General features: G+C 37.7%; 1 protein-coding gene across 3 annotated transcripts in view; it reads right to left on the bottom strand.

Annotated features, from left to right (window-relative positions):
- Nucleotides 1-6,554: 6,554 nt before the first annotated feature.
- slc38a10.S (solute carrier family 38 member 10 S homeolog) overlaps nucleotides 6,555-22,323 on the bottom strand; it is a 59,050-nt gene continuing 43,281 nt past the window's right edge. For 2 of the 3 annotated variants that reach the window (XM_018237216.2, XM_018237215.2), the window contains 6 exons: nucleotides 21,522-21,683; nucleotides 17,791-18,240; nucleotides 17,156-17,233; nucleotides 15,389-15,412; nucleotides 13,481-13,645; nucleotides 7,827-9,019 (listed from right to left, as the gene is read on the bottom strand). In XM_018237216.2, coding sequence (XP_018092705.1) covers nucleotides 8,016-9,019; nucleotides 13,481-13,645; nucleotides 15,389-15,412; nucleotides 17,156-17,233; nucleotides 17,791-18,240; nucleotides 21,522-21,683 — 1,883 coding nt within the window. In that variant the 3' untranslated portion in view covers nucleotides 7,827-8,015. 3 annotated transcript variants of the gene reach the window in all.

The raw sequence follows: 22,323 nt of genomic DNA on the forward strand, positions 1-22,323 counted from the left end.
GTTGCCATGGATAACTGCACTGGTGCAAATTAGAGATGCACTGAATCCAGGGACTTTCGGGAGTCGGCCAAGATTCGGCCTTTTTCAGTAGGATTCAGATTCGGCTGAATCCTTCTGCCTGGCTGAAGGAAGAGGTTTTTTACAATGAGAGCTTTGATGATTGGAATTCTCTCAATTATGTGTAAATAAGCAGCTGTTTGGGACTCGTCACTGGGCTGCAAAACACCATAAGAGCTTTTGTCAAATGGTGTTGGATCAACAAAATGCATCCAACAGGTTGAATGTAGAGACAAAAATCTCATCTGTAAACAAAGGTAGCATGCTGCCTCTTCATCCAACAAAACAAAATCTGATGGTGTCTGACCGACTTTTTTTCCCGATTTAATATACATTAATATACATTCAATGTTGGATGTAGATGCGTTAATAAACACCACCATCCAACTTTATCTAATTCAACTTTACATTCTAGCAATAGAGGGATTAGATATTGTAGGATCCCAGAAAACTTGTGGTGTTGCGTGGCAAGGTCAGGATAAAATCGGATCAAAATCTCCCATGTAGTTTAGCTCCGAAATAACATACTAATAAATAGAACTTGTATTTTCTCTCATTCTCAGGAAATAAGATTAAAACTTCCAAAACCTGGCTTGTGGATAGGTTTGACATCTACTGGTAAATCACAACCCTAGGCTGGGGACAGCTGTATTACAATTTGAGTATATGCTGCCGGTAAATTTACAATTCCCCAACCTTCCTATTTATGCTCTCCATCTACCCAATCCATGCTTTCACTATATCCAGTTCCTAGTCCCCCAAGCCCCCCACCCCAGTGACATTACCAGCATTATATATCAACAAGGGTACTGATTGAGATATAACGCTGCCAAAGGTAGCAACCCTACATGTGTATTGCAAAGAAGACCTTTTCTTTGAGCAACTACATAATTTGTTTTCTTTTTCCCATTTCAGGCCCTTGCATATGGCAAGTGTGCATCGGCTGCAGCTGCTGGGAGGGATGAACTGCGCAGAGGGACTTGTGCAAAGGAGTTTGCAGATCTGAAGGAGTGTATGATAATGGCTGTATGTCTAAACTTCATTTTTTTTTTATGAACTGCCTCACTTTCTCTAGTTGGTTGTATTCAGAATAATAGCAGCCCTACATCACTAACCTGTTTTTGGTAGAAATAATACTAGTATACTAGTAGGTGTAGTAGAGTTATATAATACCAACAGACCCAACAGTCATGCCATGCATGCTACTGATTCTGTGAAATTGATTCATTAATTGAGGCTTGTTCAAAATAATGATAGCTTGTTCCAAATAATAGCAGTGCGGAGTTATGTCATTAATTCTGTGAAAAAACAGGTGTCAATTATGGCCCTTATTAAAGGAAGGAAGGCAGAAAATGTTGTGTATGCACTATGCTGTTTATAGTGCATTTCTCTATGAAAAGCTGAGTACAATGGGTCGTTCCAGACATTGTCCAGGTGAACAGCATACAGAAAATGATAGGCTGCTCAGCTAAACTTATCTCATATGCTTTAAAATGGCTACCAAAACCTGAAAAATATGGAAGAAAATGTTATACTACTATTAGAATGGCTAGAAGAATAGCCAAAATGGTAAAAATTCATCCAATGATCATCTCCAGGAAGATCAAAGAAGGTTTAAAGTTACCTGTGAATACTGTTACAATTAGAAGAAGCCTATGTGAAGCCAAGCTATCTGCAAGAAGCCCCCGCAAAATTGTTGAAAAAGTGCTGAAGAGGTTACAATTTGCCAAATAACACACTGACTGGCCTAAAGAGAAATGGTGCAACATGTTGTGGACTGATGAATGCAGGACTGTTCTTTTTGGGTCATGGGGTAGGCAGTTTGTTAGACAACCAGCAAACACTGAGTTTAAGCCACAGTACATCATGAAGACCGTGAAGCATGGTGGGACCAACTATATAGTATGTTTATTATACTATAGAGTTGGGCCTATTTATCACATAAAAAAAAGGGAAGATTGATTAATGCACATTCCCTTGTAATCAAATATCTATGCAAGTGCATTACAAAAACATGTTTTTTTAGTTACAAAGTTATGATAATAAAATTGGTATGCCACCATATCCATGTCAAGGTAAACCCCACCGGTCCCTAACTATTTACCTCTAGTCATAGTATTCAAAAGCTTACATCCCCCTGCATGATAGCATCTACTGGGATAAGTGTCTCCTGACTGGAGCATTGGTTTCAATAGGAGGGCTTAGTCTTCCCTGCCTTTAGCATTAAAAAGGGAGAGATTGCCAAGACCACAAAGGGGTTCCTTTTTTTTGTAATGCACTTGCAAATATATTTGATTACTTATGAGACAGGGGGCCAGGGAATGTGCATTGGTAAATCCTTCCACTTGTTTTGTAGTTAATTTAGCCAGATCAGTAGCACTCCCATTAAATTTATATAATTTTACTTAGCCTTGGAATGCTCCACAACCCTAATTTTTTCCTATTTATCACATACCACATGGATAAGTTTTGGTACTATCAAAATACTTGAAGAGGCCATGTTGCCTTATGCTGAAGCGGAAATGCCCTTTGAAATGGGTCTATAAACAAGACAATGACCCCAAACATACCAGTAAACGAGAACCATTTTGGTTCCAGCCCAACAAGACTGACGTTATGGAATGGCCAGCCCAATCCCCAGAACTAATAGAAAACCTGTGGCAAAATCTTTCAGTTTATACAGGTAATGTTTGAGTTTGTAAAAAAAGAATAGACACTGCTATTTTTTTAAACAGCCTAATATTCCCTTTTCTGTAAAGGAATAACACAAATTTGATATTTTTTTTATGTTTTGATTTGGAATAGAATGTGCAGTGTTCCCATGCATTTTTGGATCGTACTATGGCAATTGGACAGGTTTACAGACCTCTGTTGGCTAACAATAATTGCTCTGCATGCATTGACAATATCAATTGGTGACTGTCACTAGAATTTGCTGGACATAACTTTTGTATGATTGATGTCACGGCTAGAACATTGTCTGACTTGATTTTTTACTACTTTACTTTTACTATATTTAATTTGAATGGCTAGTGGCAAATCGGAAGATTTTGAGTGAAATCTGTACATATATCGCAAGCTTAATTAGGTGTCTGGTGCTGTCACCATTGCACCATTAGAAGCGACTTACCAGATGTGTTCTATACAAGGCATTTCTATAAGAGGACCCTCTTAAAGGAGAACTAAAGCTTAACTAAATATGTAGGTTAGAAATGTTGTACATTATGTTTTGGGCTTCTGTACCTGCCCAAAGTAACCACAGCCCTTTAGCAGGGAAGATCTGTGTCTCCAAAGATGCTCCAGTAGCTCCCCATCTTTTTTTTTTTTTTTCTACTGATTCACTGCACATGCTGTGTGCTGCTGTCAGATACTGAGTTTACGGACCGACTCAAAATATACATTTCTCACAATATAAATGTCACAATATAATGCTGATTAGTAATTAATACAAAATATTACTACATGACAGCACAGAAAGCTGTGCAACTAGCATCAGCATTTAATAATCAGCCCCCGTAGAATCATCTTATATTACAGCCCAACCTCATTTTCTGCTAGATAATTTGCTACAACACCTAAGCTTCTCAACAGCCACTGAGCATGTGAGTGTCACAGACACTTTCCAAGATGGTGACCCCCCCCCCCTGTGACTTCGCTGCACCATTTGCAGGTCTCAGGCAGGTTCAGGTTGAGCTCTTCTGCCCGCTTTCCCTGCCCTTACACTGCTTGCTTCTGGCATCAGAATGCAATGCTCATATACATGGTCTTCACAAACTAAATATTCATGCATAACACTGGAGTCCTGTCAATAATTATTGGGGGAACTTGTCAAAGCATTATAAAACTAAGGGCAATATAAACCTATATTCAATATAAGTTAAATAAGTATTGCTCCCTATTGTATATGTATCCCTGTTTTTATTTTGCTTTATATTGCATTGGTGGGAATTGTAGACCATAACATTTTTTTCCCTCCAGACAAAGAGGAAGATGAAGTGAGGACTGGACGCTACATGCAACAGAAGCCATTGAAACATACAGAAAAATACACTATATGGATTTTTATGCTCCCTGAAGTTTTAATTTGTTTGATCTCATGTAAAACTGTGAAATGTGTTTATAGTTGCAAAGGATCAGCCAGAATAATAAATAATGAAATATAGATCTTTATTTGTAACTTGTTTCCAGTCAGTTTAATTGCTGCATTTCATTACACAGATGACACAGAGTTGGTATTTTTGTTGTACCCGACATTCATGGTGCCAGGCTGAGGAATGTGAAGAGCATCTTTGGTGCTTTTTTTGACATGAAAGTCTGAAATAAAACCTCAATTTCATGTTCTACATGTAAATAATTGTTTAACGTTGCAAGATTGTCTCCCTCACTTCACTTTGTTTATGTTCTTCAAGACAGATGTGACCACAATGTGTGGCAATGTTCATTAATAAATAAAGCAGCAGGCTTGTCTGTTGATCTATCCCTACTCTTTTAATCTTCAGTTTCTGTTGATCTTTCTCTACTCCTTTTTAATCTTCAATTCGCAGTGATTTTGCCAGCAATTGTCAACCATCTCGAAATGCATAGCGAAGTGCAAGGTAAAGTGACAGACATGACACAAGTTGATGTAGAGAATATGAAATTGGATTAGTGCTTTTAGTTTTAGATGAATAAATGGAGGAAATAATGGAGAAAATGAACTGCACACTAGTGTTGTGCGGGCCGGCCAGGTTCGGGCCAACCCAACACCCCCCTTTGCAGGTGGCGGGCAGGTTGAGCTCTTCCACCTGCCAGCTTCATAGCCGCGCACCTGCTCGCCCCGCCCCATTTGTGACGTCATCAGCGGGTCTATAAAGAGAAGTCGGACGGGTGTGGGTCGGGAAAAACCCAACCCGCACATCACTACTGCACACATAATCCACTGAAATGGATTCTATGTCAGCAAAGTGTGCCATGCATTGTATAAGTACAACACAGCTTTAGGCAAAAACCCAATTACAGTGTAGCCCACAAATGCATTCTTTATATTATATTAAAAAGAGGGTCCATTTTATTTGACATTGCCCAAGCAAGATGTTAGTCACTTTGAAGTTCACAAATGCTGTTAAAGTGTGGTGAGGTTTATTAACAGGTCTATTTATGGGATGCTTCTTTTCATGGAATGAGACAAAAACATAAACTGGTCTTAGAGAATATAAAATATTGGCAGGGTTTATTTGTCCAGTGTGCATTAAAACATTAAGGCACAGAGTAGCTGAGATTGCACTGAGGTATGCAGGTCATACAGGGTAATATCAGTATCTAAGTGAGTAGACCAGCCAGAAGCAGAAAGGCAGAAATCCTTAGGGATTAGAGGGGGAAAAAAAATCAAACATGTAAAATGCCAGAAATGGTAAGAGTAAAAATATGTGACTGCAAGGTCCAACCACACCAAGGCATAAAACCTGTAATGTGAGAGGCTGACAATTTCAGCTTCAAGGAGTTGAAGAATAAAGGCTGTGTGCAACATGATATAATATGGGGCAGATTCAGCAAAAGGTGAGATTAGAGCTCACCACAGAAAAACTCCATGTTCTATTCACTGCTATGGGATTTTTAGAGTTGTATTTATCAATGGAGTTCACCATTTGATTATTCTTTTAAAGGAGAAGAAAAGTCATCTTGCACTTCTGCACTCGCGCGAAGAAAGTGGTGTTATATCCGGGGGGGGGGTGTGTGTGCGTGCGCGTGCGCGTGTATATATAACCCGTGATATATATACACACACCCCGGGCTGGTGCAGTTTTTTGCTGCTAGGAGCACTGGGGCACTCCATTGCATCTTAGTGTAGAAAATTAGCCTGGCATTAGATTGCGAAATTTTGCTAGCATTAGTCACTTTGCCCTTTAGGGAATCTGCCCCTATGAATAGAACTCACTCTTTTAAAATCACCAGGATTTGTTGCAGTCAGATATTTTGTTTGTGCTGAATTCAGTTGAGTTAGCTTGAATACATTTGCTACAAAAGGGAGCCCCCCCCCCCAAAAGATATATTCGATCTGTCAAAATCTGACATCCAACTATTGCATGAAGGAAGAATGGAGATAGGTGCTGAGAGGTGGATAGTGAAGAGAAATGTAATACTTGTACAAACAGTACAGACACTTGAAAACCTAAAAAATTTGGTGGTGTTGCGATGTGCACGGAATTACCCTGGAAATATGCCTTCTAAGGTTTGAGCATGTGTGTGTGCACACAAATTTCGAGGCTGGTGCACACAACAAACTGTGGCGCCCACAAAGAATTTTGTGTAAAAACACATTTTGTATCAATTGTGAGCACACAGTATTTAAAAACTGAAAACACATGGGTTTAAGATGTGAGCACAAAATGATTGTTTTGTGCACATAGCTGAGAAGGAATTAGAGGGAATTGGCCCTGGGTCAATTTTTATAAAACAAAATGTAATATCAAACTGAGGCCTCTACTTTTGCAATTTAAAGGATTACTTTTTTTTTTAAGTTTTCAATATAGTCACAGTTTTTACAGGAATATAGTGAAATTAAAACAACAACCACCTATCTTTCGAGTCTGCCAACCAGCCACAGTTGGCAGAAAATGATTCTGACTGCTGACCAGCCACAGTTAGCAAAAAAATAAATTAATAAGCAGAGGTGTGATGTTCCTCTGCTTAGAACGGACTAGTGAATCTAGTAAGCAACATTACACGATTTTGCCCTGCTCACAAAGTATTCTGCTACATGTGGCTAGTCAGGATAATTCAACAGTAGGTGGTACTATCGTTTCTATTGTGCACTACCTCATAAAATTCATTATGTTACGTCATCCTATTAGACAGAACTACAAATCATTAGTGTAAACACTTAATATTTAAGCTAAAGCAGAGATGTCTACCTGGCAGTCCAACTGACAGCAGCTGGGCACTACAGTTAGACAACTCTATTCTAATTTTGGTAACTGTGTAAAACACGGTCAACAAGCTTGCGACCAACATATACATCACATAGACCTTGGGGAGGAGTACTTTTGCTCCCTAGATTATAGCTCAAAGACCCATGTTCAAATATAGTATACTATTTCTAGACCTGTTGTCACTGCAGCATATTAATGGGCGTTCCTTTCAAGGTTTATGATACTGTGTTTTCTTAAAACCAATAAAGACTGCGAGTTGTTTTCCACCCCAAGGACAATATTCTGGCTGGCAGCAATTGCAGCCTCCTCTGCAATACCAGACAATTCTAGTATTGATTTAATAGGACTTTTTTAAAGGAAGGATGGGATTTTCAAGACCCTGTAACACACACAGTTAAAATGGGTTGTTCAACTCCAAACACTTTTTCAGTTCAGTTGTTTTCAGATTGTTCCCCAGAAATAAAGACTTTTTTCAATTACTTTCCATTATTACTTTTTACTGTTGTTCCACCATCTAAGTTTAGAATTGAATATTCCTGTCCCTGGTGTTTCAGTCTGACAGCTCAGTAACTCAGGGACAGACTCTAAACTGTTACAATTTTCAACAGTTAGTTGATACATTTTTCAGCAGCATCTCTGGAGTATTAACAACTATTGTATCATGTCTAACAGCTGCCTGTAATGAAACCCAGAGATTCTGTTCAGCAGGGACAAAGATAAAAAATGTATCAAGTAAATGTATCAATTTAGGACAGTTCACAGGGTCGGCCACCCCCCCCCCCACCAGAGCTGCTTTATAATGTGAAAATTACACTTTACACTTCAATATTAGAAAAACAGTGACACATAGAAAATAGAAAGTAATTGGAAAAAGTGTTTATTTCGGGTGATCTATCTGAAAACAACTAGTTGTTTGAAGGTGAACAACCCCTTTAATACTGTTCAAGTCATAGATTGTTTATTGGTTGTGTGTGCACAATCATGAACCTTACAGAAGCTTTATAAATTTTCAGTTTCTAGTAAAATTATTACATGCGGTTTTCTTTGTGCTCATCTATTCTTTTCTTCATCTATTAACTGTTTGATTTTCCGGCTCTGAACAACCTGTAACCCTCCATCAACCATTTGATTGAGTCGCGCCTCAAGAGCACCACGCAGGTCGTTTACTTTTAGGTTGGGCACAGGATGGAAACTGATTATCTGTGCTCCATCATTTTCTTGCTGTACCAAAGCCAAATCTCTCTTTTTTCTTCTCAAATCCATATCATTCTGCAGTTTCAGATCTCTGTTTTGCTTACCCTCATCATGCTCTAGGACAGCTCCATCTTTTGGCTTTTCAATATGTTCTTTCTTGGCTTCAACATTAATGGTTGCAGGTGCATCAGCATTATTATTTTCATGCAGTCCATGGTCTGGCACTGGATTGTAATTATCCTGTATCACCTTATCAGCCTGTGCTTCTTGTCCTTTCTGAACCAGTATTTTTTCTTCTTGCACAGCACCAAGCTTTTTCTCTCCTATGCCAGCTATTTTAACAGGTTTCTGTTTTGGTTCAGTCTGATGCAATGCTAATTTTCCCAATTTGTCCTGTAGGTCTGGTAGTGTTATAGGATCTATTGGATTTGCAGTTTCCTGCTGGATAATGTGCCCAAGAACATAATCTTTATTTGCAGCCACTGCTTTCTCCCGCTGCTTATAGTTATCACTAGCTCCCTGGTCAACATCTTGTTGGTGAATAAGGTTTTCCTGTACAGATTGTTTTTTGTGTTTGCCAGCTGAAATTGGCACTTTCACTTCCTCTACATTAATTTTGGGAGCTTCAATCTTATGGTCATTCTTTTTTACATCTGGCACATTTCCCTTAACCACTTGATTCAAAGCCGGTTGTTCTTTTTCCACCACAACTACATGCTCCTCTACTGCAGGTTTATCCACCTTGGCATTCACTTCTCCTACATTCTCCAACTTGTCCCCCTCTAGTGGCTTCTGTGCCACTCTGGCTTCTGCTTTCAGCTCCTCCTTATTTTTGTCTGCTATATTGCCTTCAAGTTTATCTGTAGTAAAGGCAAAAGACAAATAATTACCCTTTCTGGAACAATATCAATGCAATGCAGCTTATGAGTTTTCTAGAACAAAATTGTTTCCCCTTTATCAAAAGATTACAATTTTTATTTCAATACATTTTTACTTGTCTTTTAAAGATTACATTTTTATTCAATAAAGTCTCATACACTAGTAAACATTCAATGAAGGATTGTTTCATGATGGCAAAACATACAATATACCCTACATTTCAGCTTTTCAGCAAGTAAGTTGCAGGTAAAACCGTCCCTTTGTAAAATGTATAATGAAGCAATAGAATTCTTAATGAATCAGATAAAACTGAGCATAGGACTGGCCAGATATGGGATGACTTTGACGTAGTTGGCCAGCTTAAATATATTGCAATATATGGACAAACAATCCCTGTTTTGTTTAAAGGGTAAGGCATTTTTTAGTAGCAGTATGCACAAAATGTTGCTGTCTTAAATATATTGATAATGGGTTGAGTGCAGAGGACTCTTGTATTTGACTATATGTATTTTGTGGTCACAGCCTCATTGCACCCCCACCTAATGGTTTTAAAAAATAGTGGTGAGCACAACTTTCCCTTGTTTGTTATAGTTTATACAGGAGCAGTGACCAGCTCCATGTTGTAGCTCCCACCCTTCCCAGCTATAGTCAGGTGATCCCACTGGTGTCTAATAAAAGGGCAGCCAAGTATGGAGGTTTACTTTGAAAGCAGCAAGTAAGTTGCAGGTAAAACCTAGTCCCTTTGTAAAATGTATAATGAAGCAATAGAATTCTTAATGAATCAGATAAAACTGAGCATAGGACTGGCCAGATATGGGATGACTTTGACGTAGTTGGCCAGCTTAAATATATTGCAATATATTGACAAACAATCCCTGTTTTGTTTAAAGGGTAAGGCATTTTTTAGTAGCAGTATGCACAAAATGTCGCTGTCTTAAATATATTGATAATGGGTTGAGTGCAGAGGACTCTTGTATTTGATATATATATATATATCCCAGCAGATGACGGCACGCCAAGAAAGATGTAGCAAACAGCAAAATAGTTTAGGTTACATCAGGTTTATTTGATCCAACGTTTCAGCTCCATCTTGGAGCTTTCATCAGGGAAGATTATATATATCTATATATATCTATATATAGATATATATATATATATATATCTATATATACATATAGATATATATATATATATTGCTGTGACATGATGACAACGCTATCTTCTAGGCTCACAGTGTGACACTGTCTTCTCTGCACATAAGAGATCTACCAAAACTAAGATTTGGTTAGGAAGTGTAAAAAAATACCAAGTTTTAATTTTTTTTTTGAATTATCCACTTTTGGCCACAGTCTTAGTATCAAACCAAACCCTTAATGGCATGTAATTATTCTGCAAATGGATATTTGTTTAACAAAGGTGCAATCTGGACAACTGTCCTCTTACTATTTATAAATGTAATAAAGTACTCCACTGTGGAATATATAGCAATTTTTATAACCATATTATCTGAAAGCCATGCAGATACCTGCAGTTTGATCATATAATAAAGGTTGGAAAGTCGCACATGTACCAAAAACCTACATTTTAACCCCAATACATGCAGATATATTGGGAGTAAATACATCTACATGTAGGGGCAAATTTACTTAAGGCCGAATATCGAGGGTTAATTAACCCTCGATATTCGACTGTGGAAGTTAAATCCTTCGACTTCGAATATCGAAGTCGAAGTATTTAGCGCTATTCGTTCGAACGAAAAATCGAATGATTAAATCCTTCGAATCGTTCGTTTAGAAGGATTTTAATCCACCGATCCAACGATTTTTGTTCGACCATAAAAAGCTACCAAAGCCTATGGGGACCTTCCCCATAGGCTAACATTGACTTCGGTAGCTTTTAGGTGGCGAACTAGGGGGTCGAAGTTTTTTCTTAAAGAGACAGTAGTTCGACTATCGAATAGTCGAACAATTTTTAATTCGAATAGTTCGATTCGAAGGTCGAATTCGAAGGTCGAAGTAGCCCATTCGATGGTCGAAGTAGCCAAAAAAAACATTCGAAATTCGAAGATTTTTCCTCTATTCCTTCACTCGAGCTAAGTAAATGGGCCCCGTAGTATGGGGTTGGACCTATTATCAGAGGGGGTTCAGTTGGTTGATGAAAAAGCAGAAATTCTAATAATATAAGTATAGATGGATAAGAAAATTCAAAAGGTCTGGGACCGGATGGTATCCACCCCAGCCTACTAAACAAGCATATCTTTGTGATTGCCAAACTTGTTTACTTAATTTTTCAGAATTCATTTAAGTCATAGTGCCAAAAGACTTGCAAATTGCTAATGTGGTTCCACTATTCAAGAAGGGATCACATTCTCTGCCTGAAAAATATAGGCCTGTTAGTCTAACATCAGTGGTAGGAAAGCTTGTAGAAGTAGCAATAAGGGATAAGATACTTGACTACATTGAAAATCACTATGAGTTTGTGCCAGCATGGTTTTATGCATAACAGATCTTGCCAAACAAATTTAATTGCTTTTTATGAGGAACCCAACAGGAACCTCTACACTGGGATGTCAGTCAATGTGATCTATTTAGACTTTGCTAAAGCATTTTACACCACATAGAAGGTTAATGTTAAATGAAGGAATATTGGCCTGGAACATAATATTTGTACTTGGATAGAGAACTGGCTAATTGATAGATTACAAGAGTGGTGATAAATGGTAATTGGACCAATGTTATTAGTGGAGTACCACAGGGGTCTGACATTGGGGCTTTGCTTTTTAATTTGATAATTAATAGCCTGAAGTTGGGCAATGAAAATACTGCTTCCATTTTTGCTGATGATTAATGATGAGTGAAGTTTTGCAGAAAAAATTACGCCCATGTCGCTCGTCGAAAGTTTATCGTGCAATATGTCACACATCAAAAGAATTGTCGCCCAGTGTGTGGGGTGGGGGGTCCTTAAAGAATCATTTTAATATTAACTAAACTCAATAGGATTGTTTTCTTTCCAAAATGATTATTTCTTAGTTGGGAAGGCTCTGTTTTATTTTTACCAAAAAAAAAATAGAAATCATTTTTTAATATTTGAATGGTGTGATTAAAATGGTATCTATAGAAGACAACGTTCCTAAAACTCTGAGCTTTCTGGATATCGGGTTTCTGGATAACAGATTCCATATGTATACTGTATGCACAAAAAGGGCATTAACTGGATGGATGAAAACATAATTTTGCCTCTTTATAGGTCACTAGTAAGGCTTAGCCTTGAGTATGCAGTGGGCTCCAGTCCTTAAGAAAAATATTATTGAGCTGAAGAGAGTGCACAGACGTGCAACTAAACAGGTAAGTGGTTTGGAAGAGTTAAACTATGAGGGTAAACTATCAAGGTTGGTGCTGCTTTCTCTGGTTAAAAAGCTGCTTGCGAAAGGACATGATTAAAAGTAAATGGGTTTCCCTTTTCTTCTTCTGACAAAGGTCCCTGTGGGAGACCCAAACATTGAGGTATTAAAAGAGAAGGAAGGTGTTTTTATACTTGAGGTTGCCAAAAGTTCGGCACCCTCAAGTGATTGTATTTACTTACCTGACACTCCGGGCCGGTGCGCCTATCAACAGAAAACTGCACCGGGGTTCTTCCAGCGAGCACCATGGAGTGATTCTTTTTCTGCTTCTTCTTTAACGAAAAAGCCGGCTATTTCGTTCTACTGTGCATGCGCCTACCCAAGAAAATTTGAAAAGCTAGGAGACGATCACTCTGTGGTGCTCTATGGCAGACCTCTGGGCTGGTGCAGTCTACTTATGATACCTATAATGTTACATGCAAATAAAGCATTTCAAGTAAAGATATAGTGCCTGGTACACTGCAGAGAACTGGTCTATGCTAGGATAACCACAAGGTATAGGATCTAATTTGTGGAATGCTTCGGATTAGGAATCGTTCCATAATTTTTATCATCATAAATGGACATGGTATGCCCAAACCCCTCCTTCACTTTCAAGACCAGATTTAAAGACATACTGACACCAGAAATTAAACTTTTTTTTTACATCTATCATCACATTGTATTACAGATGCTTACATTACCCATCTGATCCCCCGTGTTCCTCTGTGAGGGAGCTGCCTTATTTGAGCTTCAGCAGTCTATTAGCATTAGAAACTCTAACTGATATGTCAGTCAGTCAGGTTGGCAAAACAGTTAGGTTTAGGAACTTCAAGTAACAATTACTTACAAAAGCAGCTCTATCAGTGCAAAAAGATCAACGTGAGCTATAGGTAACTTTCGACGTACATTAATATTCTGAATAATAATTTTTTAGTGTCAGTATCACTTTAAGGATGGGCATAGATTTGCCTGTGTTCCCCTGTTGGTAGGGTGGCTTTATCTAAAGTACTTGCTGCCCCTATTATTTTTACCATACACATATTGCACACTTGCTGCCCACCTTGTTGATCTTCATCCCCCTTCTGCTGGTGAATTTCCATGTGCTGCTCTTTTATTACTTCCAGGAGTTTTTCCTGCTGATCCAACAAACGCTTTTGCTGCACCTGCTGCTCCTTGATTACTTGTAGTAAAAATGCATGGTCCAGCAGCTCTGCCTTCCCAGCTTCTGATGAAACAAACAATTTGCAAGCAGATGATAAATGTCAGGTTCTTAAAAACGAATCTATGATTATAATTATGCATTTGTAATTTAGACTGATATTCATTTATTTAAAATATAAATCATTCCAATTAACAGAGTACATTAAAGGAGTAGTTCAACTTCAAGTTAACATATAGTATGTTATAGATTGTATAGAGGCGCCTGGCGTGTTTATATACAAAGACACTGTTGTTTTTGCTCCCGTTCCACATTGCCTGATGAAGCAGGAAATGCCTGCGAAACGCGTTGCAATACTGTTTTGTGAATAAACTATTACTGAAAATTACCACTTTCGTTGGTGTCTGTTTGGAGGAGGTAAGTCCACTACTACGTCCTCTGAATTACCCATTGGGTTTTTAAGTGTTTTTAGCTAATTTTATCCTTTTGGCGCCTCTGTTTTGTCTTACTACTTTATCGAGTCCACCCCGAGTGGAGGGGTATCATCCCCTTTTTCTTCTTCTACAGAGAGCGACGTCTTATTTCTGAGTGGGGTCAGGATAATCTCCCCACCTGCCTATACAGTGGTTGCCTATCGGTAACCCTGGTTTGTGAGTATTAATTTGTTTACTCTACCATTACTCCTTGTAAAAACATATTACACTATTGGGGCTCTTGGTGTTCCTTTTTGTCTTTATGTTATAGATTGTCTTCTTCTTTGCAAATTTTCAGTTGGGTGCATCTAAAATTGTTAGTTCAGATGATCATGGCAGAAATGCTTTAAACTGAGAAACCTTGCTATGCTGATGGATTTATGTTATCTGAGCAGCCTTTCTGGGGGAGGCTTGCCAATGCAGCAGCATGAGCAAGATGCCCCTATATGAGTGCAGCATAGATCAGAGATAACACACTAGCCATTTATTTTAACTCAGTTTACAATACTAACATGTAACTTCTCCTTTAATTAATCTGTAATTTGTATGACTTTATACTTGAATTTTTTTAAACTAGAACAATTTTTGGGATTTGTGTTAAATAAACATTATATTGGTATATTTTACAATAAGGTATTCTCCATAAATCCAAATGCCTGTACAAATATATACTGACATGTCTAAGGTTCAAAAGAAACTACTAAATAATATCCACACAAAGTCAATTGACAGTAAGGCCTATGGCACACTAGATTTTTTTTTCTCCACCTGCATTTCGGCATCTGTCAGTGCAAAAAGAGTGAATTTTGGCACAAAAATGTATACTTTAGTGTTTTCATGCTGAAATCTGCTCTGCACTGATGTGTGTCAATGCATTAAGAGCCCAACCTTTCTATGCAGGCATAGAAAAAGCCTAGTGTATGTACCACTGGCCTAAGGGCAAGGGCATAAGGTGTGTTTTGAATGCCAAGATCCACTCAGGGAGACTGCTACCACTTTTTGCATGGCTAACATAATGGGGTTAGGTATTAGGAACAACAGCACTTTTTATAGCCTATGGCAACCAATCAGCAGGTAGTATCTACTGGTCACTTGTTTATGACCTATAGAATTTCAAAGTGACACACCTGGACAACACTATAGTGTAGCAAATAACAGTATAATGTTTTCCAGTCTTTAGGAGGTTGCCAGGAAGGGCCCATTTATCACCACAGTTCTCCATGAGAGAAAAACCATGCATCAAAACATCTCACTTGCCTTCACCCTAAAGTAAAAGTGCGTATTCATTAGAAGTACTGCTCACACAGATCTACAGCTACAGTATAGGGGTGCTTACGTTCTGCAAGCCTTCTAAGCTCAGCTGCAAGGTCCCAGAGTAGCGTGTAAGAAAGAGAGACAAGTCAGGCAAAGAAGCAGTACCTGTGTTGCTTACAAAATGTTAATTTTGCAGTAGTAACAAATAGATGGGCATTGTAAATGATAAACTTACAGATATGAGGGCTCATTTACAAAAGGACAGGTGCAATTGCTAGAGTGCTAAGTGATATAACAGTGTGGTCCTTGTGTAGCCATATACTAAGCAATGGTAGCCTAAACCCTATACATTGCAAACTCAGCTTTTTTCCAAATCCCAGCACTCTGGATCCATAATAGCCGAATCTTAAAGTGGACTTGTCACCCAGACACAAAAATCTGTATAATAAAAGTCCTTTTCAAATTAAACATGAAATCCAATTTATTTTTTTATTTAAGCATTCATAGCTGTTGTAAGCACATTTAAAAATCTCAGCTGTCAATCAAATATTGTCTGCCACTCCTCTATGCCAGTGGCATAGAGGCGGGACAGACAATTACTTTCACTTTCCATTCAGCACTTCCTAGATGTCACTGCTCTCCACACATTTAACATTACCATTTAATTGTGTAGTCAGTGCATGGAGATGGACATTGGGTCCCCCATTCTGGTGCACAAACAAGATTCTGAGATGATGCAAGGCTTGTCTTAATAACAGTGTCCACAAAATGGCTGCTGCCTGCTTGCTATAATTTTGAAATCCCAGACTGAAGGAAGCAAGATTCAAATAATTTATATAGTGTTATTAAAGTTCATTTTGCTTGACTAATGTGATAAAATAGGATTTTGAATAATTTTTTTGGGTGACGGGTCCCCTTTAAGTGTTTATCAGAACCAAATCTGAATTTTAAAATTCATATAACCTTAAAGGAGAAGTAAACCCTTGCTACTAAAATCCCCTACCCTACACAGCCCCCCTCCCTGCTACCCCCTGTCCCCGAGCCTAGGTGTTACATTTGCTAAATGCCCCTAACTCTTTACTTACCCCTCGGTGCAGATTCTGTCCAGTGGAGTTCACGGCAGTCATCTTCTTCTCCTCAGTAATCTTCCTCAAGTAAGTGCCATACCGGTGTGTGCACAATTGGAGCAATTTTCTACTTTGCGACAACTGTGCATGCGCCAAAAGACACAGATATTGCCGAAGCAATGGAAGAAGACCCAAACATTACCGGCTGAAGATGACGTTCGTGAACTCCACTGTACAGAATCTGCACCGAGGGGTAAGTAAAGAGTTAGGGACATTTAGCAAAGGTAGCATCTAGGCTGGAGGAAAGCAGGGAGGGGGGTCTATGTAGGGTAGGGGATTTTAGTAGCAAGGGTTTGTTTCTCCTTTAAAGATCTGGATAATGGAACACAACAATTTTTCTTTAACACAGAGAAGATCATAATCAGAACTACTGGAATATAGTGTATTGGCAGTTTATATTGTATATAGAGTTGCAATGAATACTGCTATTAATGGGGAGTAAGACAAGCATTGGTCTCAGTTCAAGAAACATTTTGCTAAAATAGAAGTTAAATACTCTCTAAATTGGTAGAGCTCCTACTGCTAGCCACACAAAAATTTAGGAATTTATTCTGTTAATTGCACTTGTGATGGGAGGGGAAAATATTGGGTTCAAAAGGATTTAATAAATACGATTTTAAAAATCTCATAGAAATGAATAGAACATGGGTGAGTTTTTCTGTGGCAAGTATTAATCTCACATTTTGATAAATCTGCCCCTTAATGTCTGAAGTGGCTCTCACCTGCTTGATTATCTTCTGCTTTTGGTTCCACGTGTGATTCTTTCCCAGGGTCACCAGGTATTTGCTCATTTTTCTCATCTGGAAAGAAGAAAATAATGGCTCTGTATAAACTACTTGTCTTACAGACACATGTGCCTGTATTTGGACCACTGATAAGTTTTGCCTCATTTTAGTTGTCTTTTGTTATATTTTTATCTAAAAGCAGTGAATGTCAGAATTTGCTTGAAATAGTTTTATTCTAGAAAAAATGCAAATAATATTTTTTTATATTTTGTCAATTTAACCCCCCCCACACCACCGCCAATCGTCAAATACCATGGTCACTCCTTTAGCCTTGTATTTGGAATTATTCTCCTGCTTAAAAATGAATAGTCTTTAAAGTGAGGTGAAGTTAATCATCACTAAAAAAAAAACCTTTCACTTGAGTGAGGTCTGACCTTAACTCCGTTTTTTAAGGACATTTTTAGAAGGACAAACACAATGTCTGCTTTGGGTGGGGCTCTTACTGTGTGAAGGGGCCTTCGACTGTTCCACTGAGGCAGAGACTGATGTGAGTGATGCATAATTTATGTACAGTGCTACTAGTACCATATTTATATATAAGCTATAAAAGTATAGCTTGTCCACTCAAATACCTTTAATGGGTGGATTCTCTATGGCCTTTACAGGATTAGCAAAATCATTGTTGTCTTTCTCTTCTGCAATCTCTGCATTTTTCTTGATTTCCACAGGAACAGCCAGATCCTTAATGATACCTTCCAGGTCCTTGAATGGAGGCTGCTCTTTTAATCTTGGGGTTGGAGGATTCACCAGCTGCTGCTTATTAGGGTCATCCACTTCTTGTGGTGGCTTCTGTGGCACAGGCTCATTTATGCCCTTGTTGGCCTCAGCCTGGTCTTTTATTTCTGGCTCTTTTTCCAAGTTTATTTGTTGCTTATCTTTCTTTTCAGTACTGTTAATGTCCACCACAGATTCTTTCTTCTCCTCTCTTTCTCCCTGGTCTTTCTTCTCATCAACAGCTACCTCATCTTGGGGTATAGGTGGCTCATGTCTATGGGCCTCTCCCACAGGTACTGCAATGTCCCCTGAGCAAGACAGCATATGATCAGTTAAAAGAAAGACAAACTAAAACCCAAAGAGTTTGTATATACAGTACATTATAATCAGGAATGAAGAAGGAGCAGGGAAAATGGATGTAATGATAAAAATACTACACAGATGGTTTAATCCCCTTTGTTAAATTGATGGCCAGGAATTCATGTTTGTTCAGCTACTGCAACCTCACAATAAGCAGATATGTAAGTTAAACAAAAATAAAAGGACCTCAGAGCAGATTTATCAATGTTCAATACATGCTTCCAAAGTAAAAAAAAATGTTCCTCCCATAAATTATGGTTTTAAAATGTAAACCTTTTCTCACATTTCATCATGGGAGCTCTAGAACTATTTTACTCAATGAATACCAGCCATTAATTATATTGGCGGACTTACTCAAGAATTCTTGGGATGCAGATCCATGCAAAAGCCTATGGAAATCTTGCTTAATTAAAAAATCCTGCACCCAAGAAAATGAACATGAGAAATAACTGCAAGGAGATTTGAGAAATGTTAAGCATGAGAAGCATACGTTTCTCATATTTCTGACTAGTTACTCACTAGTTGACTTTTAATAAATCCACCTCCTTATCGAAACTGTACTGCTAATATCCTCCATTTCAAACATTTTGTATATACAGTACATTATAATCAGGAATGAAGAAGGAGCAGGGAAAATGGATGTAATGATAAAAATACTACACAGATGGTTAAATTGATGGCCAGGAATTCATGTTTGTTCAGCTACTGCAACCTCACAATAAGCAGATATGTAAGTTAAACAAAAATAAAAGGACCTCAGAGCAGATTTATCAATGCTCAATACATTCTTCCAAAGTAAAAAAAATGTTCCTCCCATAAATTATGATTTTAAAATGTAAAACTTTTCTATGCTTCTCATATTTCTGACTAGTTACTCACTAGTTTACTTTTAATAAATCCACCTCCTTATTGAAACTGTACTGCTAATATCCTCCATTTCAAACATTTTGTATATACAGTACATTATAATCAGGAATGAAGAAGGAGCAGGGAAAATGGATGTAATGATAAAAATACTACATAGATGGTTAAATTGATGGCCAGGAATTCATATTTGTTCAGCTACTGCAACCTCACAATAAGCAGATATGTAAGTTAAACAAAAATAAAAGGACCTCAGAGCAGATTTATCAATGCTCAATACATTCTTCCAAAGTAAAAAAAATGTTCCTCCCATAAATTATGATTTTAAAATGTAAAACTTTTCTCACATTTCATCATGGGAGCTCTAGAACTATTTTACTCAATGAATACCAGCCATTAATTATATTGGCGGACTTACTCAAGAATTCTTGGGATGCAGATCCATGCAAAAGCCTATGGAAATCTTGCTTAATTAAAAAATCCTGCACCCAAGAAAATGAACATGAGAAATAACTGCAAGGAGATTTGAGAAATGTTAAGCATGAGAAGCATACGTTTCTCATATTTCTGACTAGTTACTCACTAGTTGACTTTTAATAAATCCACCTCCTTATCGAAACTGTACTGCTAATATCCTCCATTTCAAACATTTTGTATATACAGTACATTATAATCAGGAATGAAGAAGGAGCAGGGAAAATGGATGTAATGATAAAAATACTACACAGATGGTTAAATTGATGGCCAGGAATTCATGTTTGTTCAGCTACTGCAACCTCACAATAAGCAGATATGTAAGTTAAACAAAAATAAAAGGACCTCAGAGCAGATTTATCAATGCTCAATACATTCTTCCAAAGTAAAAAAAATGTTCCTCCCATAAATTATGATTTTAAAATGTAAAACTTTTCTATGCTTCTCATATTTCTGACTAGTTACTCACTAGTTTACTTTTAATAAATCCACCTCCTTATTGAAACTGTACTGCTAATATCCTCCATTTCAAACATTTTGTATATACAGTACATTATAATCAGGAATGAAGAAGGAGCAGGGAAAATGGATGTAATGATAAAAATACTACATAGATGGTTAAATTGATGGCCAGGAATTCATATTTGTTCAGCTACTGCAACCTCACAATAAGCAGATATGTAAGTTAAACAAAAATAAAAGGACCTCAGAGCAGATTTATCAATGCTCAATACATTCTTCCAAAGTAAAAAAAATGTTCCTCCCATAAATTATGATTTTAAAATGTAAAACTTTTCTCACATTTCATCATGGGAGCTCTAGAACTATTTTACTCAATGAATACCAGCCATTAATTATATTGGCGGACTTACTCAAGAATTCTTGGGATGCAGATCCATGCAAAAGCCTATGGAAATCTTGCTTAATTAAAAAATCCTGCACCCAAGAAAATGAACATGAGAAATAACTGCAAGGAGATTTGAGAAATGTTAAAGGGATACTGTCATGGGAAAAAAAATTTTTTCAAAATTAATCAGTTAATAGTGCTGCTCCAGCAGAATTCTGTACTGAAATCCATTTCTCAAAAGAACAAACAGATTTTTTTTATATTCAATTTTGAAATCTGACATGGGTCTAGACATATTGCCAATTTCCCAGCTGCCCCAAGTCATGTGACTTGTGCTCTGATAAACTTCAATCACTCTTTACTGCTGTACTGCAAGTTGGAGTGATATCACCCCCCTCCCTTTTCCCCCCCAGCAGCCAAACAAAAGAACAATGGGAAGGTAACCAGATAGCAGCTCCCTAACACAAGATAACAGCTGCCTGGTAGATCTAAGAACAGCACTCAATAGTAAAAACCTGTGTCCCACTGAAACACATTCAGTTACATTGAGAAGGAAAAACAGCAGCCTGCCAGAAAGCATTTCTCTCCTAAAGTGCAGGCACAAGTCACATGACCAGAGGCAGCTGGGAAATTGACAAAATGTCTAGCCCCATGTCAGATTTCAAAATTAAATATAAAAAAAATCTGTTTGCTCTTTTGAGAAATGGATTTCAGTGCAGAATTCTGCTGGAGCAGCACTATTAACTGGTTCATTTTGAAATTTTTTTTTTTCCCATGACAGTATCCCTTTAAGCATGAGAAGCATACGTTTCTCATATTTCTGACTAGTCACTCACTAGTTGACTTTTAATAAATCCACCTCCTTATTGAAACTGTACTGCTAATATCCTTCATTTCAAACATTTACAGAAAGATTTCTTCAATAAACCCTACTGATCTCTGATTTACTTAAAGCGAGAATACTCTCAGAGATCCATCTGCTCAACAGATACAGACACTAACATATTCTAGCATCATCTGAATTTTATTCTGCACATTATGTACCTTGATCAGGCCGATCTAGCTGTACCTCCTCCTGCTTCTTTGTGTCCTTTTCTTTTTGAGGACCCTCTATAGGTCCCTTAATTTGCTCTTCTTCTGGGTTCTTGGGAGGCAACTTGGGTTTATCCCTGTTATCACCTGGTTGTTCCACTTTGGCCTTTTCATCTGAAAAGAAAGATTAAGGGGCAGATTTATCAAAGGTAAAGGTGAATGACAAAAATTCAAATTTCGAACTATTTTTTGTGTACTTCGAGTAGGGAAAAGTCCAAATTCGATTTGAATTTGTAAAGAATATCGAAATTTATCATGTACGGTCTCTTTAAAAATTCGACTTCGACCATTCACCATCTAAAACCTGCCGAATTGCTATTTTAGCCTATGGGGGACCAACTTGAACTAGTTGGAGTCAATTTCAAGTGGACTTTGAAAAAGCAAAGTTTTTTTGGGGAAAAACTTAGATTCAAACGATTCGAAAACGGCCGAATACGGACCTATTGAATCGAAAACTGACCTATTCGGCCAAAAAAAAAAAACAACTTAATTTCGATTGGTCTTTTTGAATTCGAATTTTGACGTTTTTTCAATTTAAAATTCAAAAATTTAAAATTCGACCCGTGATAAATATGCCCCTAAGACCTCAGATTTATTCACCAGGTAGCTGAGCAGTCCTAATAGCCCTAAACAAAAGATGGATGTCCTAAACAGTATAGCTTACTCCAAGGGGCACATTTATTAAGCTCAAGTGAAGGATTCGAATGAAAAAACTTTGAATTTCGAATAGGCTACTCTGACCTTTGACTTCGAC

This window comes from Xenopus laevis, chromosome 9_10S (genome assembly GCF_017654675.1).
Source record: "Xenopus laevis strain J_2021 chromosome 9_10S, Xenopus_laevis_v10.1, whole genome shotgun sequence".
NCBI lineage: Eukaryota > Metazoa > Chordata > Amphibia > Anura > Pipidae > Xenopus > Xenopus laevis.